At 42.3% G+C, this 9,940-nt stretch overlaps 1 protein-coding gene across 4 annotated transcripts in view; it reads right to left on the minus strand.

Annotated features, from left to right (window-relative positions):
* Positions 1 to 3,221: 3,221 nt before the first annotated feature.
* Positions 3,222 to 9,940, minus strand: part of Slc25a27 (solute carrier family 25 member 27) — a 22,866-nt gene continuing 16,147 nt past the window's right edge. For 2 of the 4 annotated variants that reach the window (XM_055612262.1, XM_055612292.1), the window contains 3 exons: positions 9,366 to 9,458; positions 8,238 to 8,340; positions 3,222 to 4,784 (listed from right to left, as the gene is read on the minus strand). In XM_055612262.1, the coding sequence (XP_055468237.1) occupies positions 4,647 to 4,784; positions 8,238 to 8,340; positions 9,366 to 9,458 (334 nt within the window). In that variant the 3' untranslated portion in view covers positions 3,222 to 4,646. Of the gene's footprint in view, positions 4,937 to 8,237; positions 8,341 to 9,365; positions 9,459 to 9,940 lie in introns of all 4 variants that reach the window. The other 2 variants (XM_055612281.1, XM_055612271.1) reach the window with 2 other exon arrangements.

Consider the following 9,940-nt stretch of genomic DNA (forward strand, 5'->3'; position numbering starts at 1 on the left):
CTGCTGGCAATCACAGCAGCCTGTCAGGGGTAAAGTACGGGGGGGGGGGGGGAGGGGGGGGGGGGGAAGGGAGGAAAAAAACAATCATGTCATGTGCTCCTCACTGTTCAGAAATGCTGAGATACTTGAGTTGGGGGGGGGCGGGGGAACGTGCATTTGTCGGGTATTAAATAAAGGCCACATTTCCAGAGCCACTCTAAAATGAAGACTGACAATCATATTGGTTTATTAGCTATTGACCAACTAATTGAATGTTGCATTATGTAAAAGTACCCAATTTTAGCCTATAGAGGAGGCATTTTTTTTTAACTTTGTGTGTATGATGTGTGTGTTTGGGGGGCATGAAGTGTGTCACAATGTGTAGAGGTCAGGGGGGTCTATTCTACCATGCGGGTGCCGGGGGTGAAACTCGGACTGTCAGGCTTGTCGAAGGGACAAGTGCTCACTGACCCATCTTCCCAACCCATTGCGAACGGTTTTAAACTGATGAAGATGGTTTGTCTTAAAAATTATAATCCATTTGAGCACCAACGATCTTTTCAGTGGAAAACTAAGCATTTCACAAATAACTTAATGAGGTTAGAGGTGCTACTCAGCATAATTCTTTCGAAGATAAAGGAAAATAAACTATAACCATCTGCCCCTAAATATTTTCTTCTCTATGTCCTTAAAAAAAAAAATACCCTCTTGATTTAACAGATGTCCTTCATGTGGCTCACAGTGAACTATTATAGAATCGTTGCTATCAGACAGTTCCATCGGGTAGGGGGAAATGGCACTTATACCCACTTAGCAGGGGAAGCAATGGGACCCATGGGTGCTGTGGCTCTTGAAAGCTTCTGATAGACAATAACAGCAATAAAGAGGTCAGTGGATCTAACTAGCCAACCAAAATGAAGACGGATGGGTGGGGCGCTCAGAAGGCAGTCAGGTGCAGGACAGGCAAGTGGACTGAATCTCTATGGAAATGAGCAGAGTGCTGTGCATCTGAAAGGAGGAAGGGATGCAAACACAGGGAGGCGCGGAGGTAATGCTATGTGGTGATGCATCCCAATTACTAAGAGAAATTGTCCTGAGAAAAGCAAAACTCATGGTGAGAAAGACTAGATCAAGGTGCTTATATTAAAGAGTCTGAATGGAGCTTTTTCTAACCTTTGGAATATGAAGAAATAATTACACCCAGGGTAAAGCAAATCTAAATGAAAAAAAAAAAAAAAACCAAACATTTCTTTTTTAAAACAGGGTATCAAAATAATGGCCTCCCTCAGGTTCAGAGCAGGTTAAGATAAAGAGAAAAGTGGCTTCTCTGTTCCTTCCCATAAAGAAACAGAAACCTAGAGATGTGAAGGGCTAGACCGTAGTGTGAAAGTTCTGCTCTGTTAAAAGAAGAGCCTAGACTGTGAGGAAGGTCCTGGGATTTCAGGGCCAGGGTTCCTTCAAGTTAACTGGCTGGCACTTAGTAGCAATATGTGCTTGCCAGGTAATCATTGAAGTAGAATGTTGGTTTAACTTGGAGAAAGAGAATGGTTTTCTTTTTTGTTTCTGTTTTTGTTATTTGAAGAAATGGTTTTTCAGGTAGCCCAGGCTGGCTCTGGACTTACCAAATAGTCAAAATGACCCTGAACTCCAATCCTCCTACATATTGGTATGTGCCACCATGCCATGTCAAAATCCATATTTGAACCATTAAATATTAAAATGATGCATTTTCTCCAAGAGATGTCTTGACGACATCTGTTTTTGTTCATGGGCTTTGTGTGTGCAACTCTCTCAATTGCAAATAAATGTAGTTGAAAAATCTGAAGTTTCAAAATCAAAGTTTTTCATTTAAATCTTCAATTTGTTTCCTTTTTAAATTAAAAAGGTGAAAGATACATTTCAAACTCATATGACAGCAAGTCTTAAAATAATGAAGGCAAAACTAATATATTACGTGTAGCAATAAACACTCTGAGTGCCTAACAGCCAAAACAAACAAACAAAGCTATTAATGTAGGCTGAGATTCACAAAAAAAAAGAGAAGACCTACCTAATCCTATCTGCGAAGGATTATAATCCATTTGGAACCTGGGGCTATGTAAAAACATCTGCTATTTCCCGGGCTGGAGAAACAGCCTTGTGGTTAAGAGCATTGGCTGCTCTTTCAGAAGGTTTGGGCTCACATTTCCAACACCAACATGGAAGCTCTCAACTGTTTGTAACTCTAGTTCCTGGGGATTCAGTGCCCTCTTGTGGCCTCTTTAGGAACCACATGCAGCTGGTACATAGATACACAGGCAGGCAAAACACACAAACATACATGACAAACAAAACAAACAAAACCTCATATTATTTCTAACTATATCAGCCTGAAGAAATTCGAGCCCTTTAATTGGATACACTTGTTAATTTGCCTCTAAAGATTAGAACCCTATTTATAATGAAAAGATGTATAGATTTTTTACAAAGGAAAAAGAAAGGATCATTTGACTAGAGAAAACTGTGAAAGCAAAGGAAAAGAAAACATGCCTAGCGTTGTTAACATCGAGCTGCAGAAAGCTTAAGAAGCTCTACAAGGTTACACAGCAGGGAAGTGTGAAAGTCACAGACAGGATGCTTCTGATGTGTTTATGGTGGCAAAGGACCAAGCATGTACCAAGCAGGTACCAAAAAGCTGAGTTCTCTAGCAAAGCGTCAGTGTCACGGGCTCTCCATCACAGACACCACAAGTGACCAGATGATAGAGAGGCTTATGTTCAAGTCCATTTCACCCTAAATGTTTTGCTGCAAGCGATACAGATTTACAGAAAATGCATGAGATAAAACAACAGTAATGTAAAAAAAAAAAAAAAAAAAAAAAAAAAAAAAAAAAAAAAAAAAAAAAAGAATAAAAATAAAAAGCCTGGAGATGACCCGGAATCTGTGATGGGGCTGTTCTGAAGCCACGCAGTAAGGGTTTGACAACTGGACACCATTAGTGTGTAATGATGGTCCATTGGGATGGTATCATCGTCAGGATCTTAGCAGTTTGCAGCATGAGCAACCTTTTTCTCCGGGTTTCAGCTTCCAGAGTTGTAAACTGACGGGCAGGGTTCAATCAGATGATCCCAAAGGATAATTTCAAACAATTCCAGGGATTCACACTGATTCAGAGACCAAGGAAAAACGAATCGGGACATAGCTGGTGTTCCTGTTCCACGCCCCCAAAAGAATAAAGTTACGCCGATTGTTAACAGTCCAGCTTGGATATAATTATTTGATTCCATCTTTACTTAGTCATAAACATTACAAAACATAGAAAAAAAAAAAAAACAACATTTCCCCAAAGTGATTCAGTTTGTGGCACAGAATACTCGGGGACTTAAGCACATAATAGAGACTACATGTATATTTTTGCAACTCAATTACAGACTGACAAATGCAATGGAAAGACAGGCAACCTGAAGATGTAAAGAGATCGAACTCCTCCTCCTGCAAGTAGAAAAAGCAGATGGTTACACACATTGAAGTGTCTTTAAAAGTGTGTTTCCTCCTTTAAGATGGCAGTGATTTTCCACCCGCACAGTCTCGCAGCACAGGCGCAGCTGTTTCTGTGGCGATCACAGCACCTGTGCGATCATAGCAGCTATTTGGTTGGCTCTGAAATCTTCCCCTTCGGCCTGAGTGGTTGAAGTTTTCCTAGTAACATCCCCAGCCTTTACCCCTAGCTGCAGTCATCCATCCCGAAATGCCCTGTGTCTGAGGCTGGGCAAGCAGGCATCTACAGGTGAATCTGGAGAAACCTTTCTACAACAAGAAAAAGGACTGAGTGCCAAGTCTGGGGAGAGTCTCATGAACCGCAGATGGTCTGCTCTTGCCGCATTTCAGGCAAGCATGCATAGGATTTGAAATGACTAATACTCAGGCTGCTGATCCCTCTCTTTGCCCTCCCTTCTGTGGAACAGAGAGATATGGAAGGAGAAATCTCAGCGTGAGCTGCCTTCATGCTCCCAAAACATCCATGAAAAGCTTATGACCTAACGAGGTGTTTCGGAAGAAGAGCCTGATAGCTGAATCTCGGTCAGGTATGCCGCGGTTCCCTTTGTTAGGCTTTTCAGAGCTACCGACAAATGCGGCTGGAATGGAATGTGTTACACAGCAAAGGTTCTGCTCTCACCACGTGACAGTCTGTGGCTCTCAGGGGACATTATTAGGCTGTTGCATGCATGAAGGGGTAGCAACCAGTGAGCACACCTGTAAAGGTGGACCCTGTAAGCAAGCAGCCTCTTTCCTTGCAATCCAAACATAATTTCAAGTTGCCTTTGTTCAATCTTTCCATCCTCCTTGCAAAAAAAGGTAAAGCAACTTCTGTCATCACTAGGGAAACTCAAAAATGTTTATTCATGGATTTTCATTTGCCTCCCTGTAGATTACAATATGAGCGCTCTACTAACAGAAAAGTGACTGGTCAAGCTGTAACAATAAATACAGGCGCACAGGTTAAATGTTTATCCTAAGCACTGTAGTCTTCCACATTGCTGGCGTCTACCCAGGTCTGAGGTGCTGGCTTCTGCTGGTGTTCCTCTAGGCAGAAACTTCTGCACAGCTCAGCAGGTCCAAGTCCAAACCTTCTGGCCCAAGGTCAAAGAGGTCCGGGTTCCGTTCTTTAGAAAATGCCACGATGGGTCTCAGTGGCTGGTCTTGAGAGATTTGACAAGACAGATCGCTCTTAGATAAAAAGAGGAGTCAAAGAGAACTTGGGTTTCCATAGAAAGATAAAGTGCTGCCCCCTGTAAATCGCAGTCTCTGTGGAGTAAAGTATCTTCCTAGAGAGGTAGAAATAATAGGGGTGTGTGTGCTGCAGATGCCCTTGTTCGGGAACAATGAGCACTCTAGCTTTACGGGCTTAAAATGGACTGACTCCACTCATCTCTCTGATTTTTTCATAAGTGAGCCAGAACACCATTGACCAAGGGGTCTGAAAGATTAACCAAAGAGGTTAGTGCACATTTCAAAGCAATTATAATAGTCTACATAGACACATATACATCTTTGAGTGACACAGTCATTTTCAATCCACTCATAAAAACAAAACAAAAAGCCTCACAAATAGCTTATTGTTTATTTCTAGAAATCACCTTGAAACTTACAAAGCATTCTCATGTCATGTTGACCACAGCTTTCTCTAAAAGCAGCTTGCAAAAGGAACAGCAGCAACACAACAGAAAGGCCAGATGTTATCCCTCTTTTACAGAGGAGGATGCGTTGGCAGTCCACTGCTCACCCGCCCCAGTGTGGAACTGGACCACGGGGTGTTTTCTACTGGCTACGGCTATGATGCGGGATGCCTTGACTTTTGAACTAAGCCGCTGTTTAATTAGATGTATAAGAGGTGAGGAAGATAAAGATCAGCCTATAAAAGCTGTGTCATAAAAAATCAATTTCAGATGTTTTGCATAAACAGGTTCACACGAAATAAGAGAAAGGAGCTCCCAGTTCAGAATGGCCTGATCTTAATCTGCCTGGCCAAAGGCACAGGAACTAGGATAAACGGTCATGGATACTAAGAAGTAGGGATAATCGGAGAAAGAGTACTTGGACCAAATGGTTTGGTTCGGATCAGTGACTAGAGATGATTTCATTCTAGAGCAGAGTTAAGCTAGTTAGAACCTAGACTGGATTTGCTAAGTGTGTTTGTAAAGGAATGCATGTGCATTCCTGGAGATTACTGAGCATGTTACATTGGCAGACTGATAATTTACCAAGTAACAGTTGGCTGATCCGCGGAGACATAGCTGAAATAAGGAGAACAAAGCTGTGACTGTGCCATATCCCTGTGTCATCAGAAACGGGGCAGTTAAGGAGGCAACTGGGGAGAGGCCAAGGAGGCAGGGGTTCCTGCTTAAGAAGGACTGGGCAGCCATTTCTAATGGTGTGGTGGTTGCCAGTTTTGCTCTTCACATGAATACAACATTACAGGTTCAAAAACGCAAGGGCAGGGTGAAGCAACTTCACGCCTTCTCTAAGTAGGGAAGAGGATTGTGGTGGGAGTTTAGTGCCGGGTATTAAATGAACTCATGAGAGAGAAATCATGTTGCCAAAGATGGTGGGGAGCTAATGTGTGGGGTTGATGGAGCCTCTATGCACCCTGGCTGTGGGCACGCCATCTCTACATACTGAGTTCCCCACCAGCACAGTTGTGACTACTGTAAATAATCCAAGTGTGTGCACGGCTGTGTTGATGCCTTGGGTGGGTCCCGAGCGTACTGCAGTCATTTCTCATTCCTGTTTCTGTAGAGCTAGCTATCCAGAAGCTCTCTTTGCTTGACAGCCTTGCATCTTAAGTTTATAAACAGACTCCTCCGGTTGTGATGCTTATCAAGTGACCTTCTCATGCTGACTTGGGCCCAGATAGGGCTTGAGCTTAGGGAGAACATGCTGGCCATGAGGACCAGGTACCTGCATACCAAATGTGTTGCGTAGTGTGAACATACTAGCTATTCTAACCCAGTTATAAGCTTCAGTGAATCTAGTACCTGAAGGTGCGTAGGAGGAAGATGTCTGGGTTCAGTCATGCATAGCAGTGATCAACAAGACAGTAACGGGCACCACGATGATGATTGCTTGATGGGGCTCTACCCACTAATCCATCTCTTTGACCCCTGCACATGGGTATGTGTGGGGAGTCTTTGAAGGGTGCATCTGTCCCTGGCTCCTTCCTGTAGACAGCTCTTTACTTCCTGGACAGGATGTGTGTGTGTAGCAGGGAGTCTTTGAAGGGTGCACCCATCCTCTCTTCCTGTAGGGAGCTTTCCACTTCCTGGCCATCATAAAGTGAGCAGCTTTGCTTTGCTACATCCTCCTGCCAGGATGTTCTACCTCACCAGCCCACAAAAGCAATGGAGCCAGCTGACCACAGACTAAAACCTCTGAAACCAGGAGACCAAATAAACCCTCTCTTCTTTCAGGTTGTTTTGTCCGGTGTTGGGTATTTGGTTACAGCAATGAAAGGCTGACTGGTGCAATTTATATCAGATATTGCTGAGAGCTTTTGCTGTTAATTTCTTACTAATAACCGTCTACTACTCCATACTGATAGACAGCACATCTTCCCAGCTGCCATCTGGAAGCAGACAGTTCTTACTCTCCCTACGTCTCCGTCCCTACATTCTCATCTAAGATTCTGCTATTGATCTAATTCTGGTAACAGTCTTTTGTGTAGCTATCTATTCAGATGTCTGACAGGTACCCAGAACTTTCTGTATCAAAAATTAAATGTATTGCCTTGCTCCTCTAGGTCTCTGCAGCTTGTCCAATTTGTGCTTCCCATATTTCCCTGCCCTTAGCCTCTCAGTAACGCCCACCCCTCTCTCTCCAGAGACTGTTTTCTTAGCATTTTGCATGGTCAAGTCTTACGGACTCTTCAAACCTCAGTTCAGAAGTCTCTTCTAGGGAGGCCTTTGGCATTTCGGAGTGTAAGCTGTCCTTACTTGCTGTGTAAGTAAGCATTCCAAAGCGCTAGGAATGCTTCCTGTGGCTCCCACCATTTACAGTTTCTTATTCAAGACTAAGCCCTCTCTACAGGGCATGTACTCAAATGTGTGTGTGTGTGTGTGTGTGTGTGTGTGTGTGTGTGTGTGTGTGCATGTGTGTATTATTACTATATTATGCTGATTTTCTGATTATTTGAGTTTCTAACCCCATGACTCATCTACATTTTCACATTTATAAGCATATCTTGCTTTTCATTATAGTTGCTATATCGCTAACTCTATCCAGTGCTATACTGAAGTGCATGTTAAGAAATGACAGAAGCACATGACACTCATTTAAAGCAGGGTCTCTGTGGTATTAATACCCATCTAACCCTGTCATCAAAACAAGTTCTGAAGCGGTAAACGCTTCTAGAAAATCTGAAACCTATATATCCATCCCAGCCTAGGATGTTTTAGCTAAGAAGACTACTAATGGCTTTATATCAGTTTTTTTAAAACTCTGCCTTTATCTACTTATGTAATATATTATGAACCTGCTTATTAATAAATGTAACAGGTTCTCTTAGCCTTTAGTTTGTCAAGAAAGGAAACATTATTCTAAGACAAGGTAAAAAAATAAAAAAAAACCTAAAAAATATTTAAAAAAGAAAGAATGGATGGGCTTCTTGTGTGGGCCATTCCACACATCAGAGAAGAGAATGAAAAATATCTGCAAAGTACAAGTAACTGAAATACAAAGAAAACAAAAATAAAGGAAGAAACAGAAATATCTTCCATCTTTACCATTCTCAGCCATGACGGTAAAAAGCCTTTATACAGGCTCAGGAAGCCTTCCCCTTGAACAGCCTGGAGTAAGCAGTCAGTCGATGACTTATACAAAAGTCCTCTGGAAGAAGAAAAGAGCCTTTGTCAAATTTCATCACATATAAACATAGATGTAAACGGAGCCATCCAAGGAGGGTCATTATGAGCTAAATAGTTTCTGCTTATTTAGAACAGACAGTATCACTGTTCTGTTCACATAGGTATCTTCATTTGCTTTTAGGCATTTCCTTGCTGACTTTTTTTTTCCCCATGACCCCCTTGGTCCTCTCTAGAGTTCAGTCCATCTGACCTCTTCCAAAGAGAACACGCTGTTTAACACCATATCAAATTCTGTTACCTGAAAGGCCCACGCCCTGCAGGGTGGTCTACAGATTCTCAGCAGAGTATGCTCTCTGAATGCTTTGAGAACAATAAAGTCACAATGCCTTCTTTGTGTCTAAATAACATGACTGTTAGCTCAATTCCCCAAAGGCTTAGCGTAGTTTCATCAGATAAAGAGAAGGTAATTTCATATGAACAGCTGCCTTGCTCAACAGGAAAACACAGGAATACATCTCTATTGCATAAATGTTGTGGGATGGCTTTGTGCATAGTGTTTTTATTTCTGTACCCAGAGATCTGGTTGCCATCCAAACGCTGGCATTTGTATTTCTATGAATCATCTCCTGTCTCAATGTTGTGTAAGAATTGTTCTCCAACACTTCTGATTGTTTAATAAAGAGCCGAACAGCCTATGGTTGGCATGAGAGAGAGGTTCCCAGGTGGAAGAGGGATGAGGAGGTCATCATGACAACATGGATGGAGCATGAGCAGCTGGGGTGAGACTAGTTGGCAGGTAACAGGGCATGTGTCTGAGAAGTAGGCAGGCCAGGCCAGGCAGGTCCGGTTAAAATAGATGAGTAACTGCCCAACTATAGTGATTGAAGCTTATTAATAAATGTAATAAGTCTCCGTGTCATTATTTGGGAGCTAGAGCGGGCATTAAAAAGACCTTTAATTTTACACACAGATCTACAAGAAAGCATCTTTTAAATACCCAGAGTGCCACAGACACTCCAGCACATGGGCACTAAGGGCTTTATCTACCTTCCTTGTTTGTCTCGAGGCTGGTTCATTATTCGGCTTTTGATGACATCAGCTGGTGTTCCCAGGATAGAGGCTACCAGTCCAGAACACAAACTGTAGGGCACAAATAGTGAAATTTAAAGAGAATAGTCCATATCTCCCAAATTCTAGGTATAGGCATTTGACATTTAAAAAGAACACAGTGCAAAAGACTCCTTGAGATTAAAACTAATGCGTAATTCAGTAAAGAGAAAAAGGCACTTAAAGCCTGACCAGTCAGTAGCTATGTACCTCCTGGAACTAGGCTTCTTTTTATAGCAGGCAACAGGACAGACAATATTCTCCCTTTGAGATCGCTTGGGAAATAAAGGTGCTTATCAGGCAGGCTTGATGACCTGCATCCTGATTTTAGTTCCTAGAACCCACAGAAGGAGAGAGCTGAGTCCTGAAATTTGTCCTTGACCTCCACATGCATGTTCTGGCATGCACACAGACAAGAAAGGAAAGAAAGAAAGAAAGAAAGAAAGAAAGAAAGAAAGAAAGAAAGAAAGAAAGAAAGAAAGAAAGAAAGAAAGAAAGAAAGAAAGAAAGAAAGA

This window comes from Psammomys obesus, unplaced genomic scaffold, assembly GCF_907164565.1.
Source record: "Psammomys obesus unplaced genomic scaffold, mPsaObe1.curated_primary_1811, whole genome shotgun sequence".
NCBI classification, from domain to species: domain Eukaryota; kingdom Metazoa; phylum Chordata; class Mammalia; order Rodentia; family Muridae; genus Psammomys; species Psammomys obesus.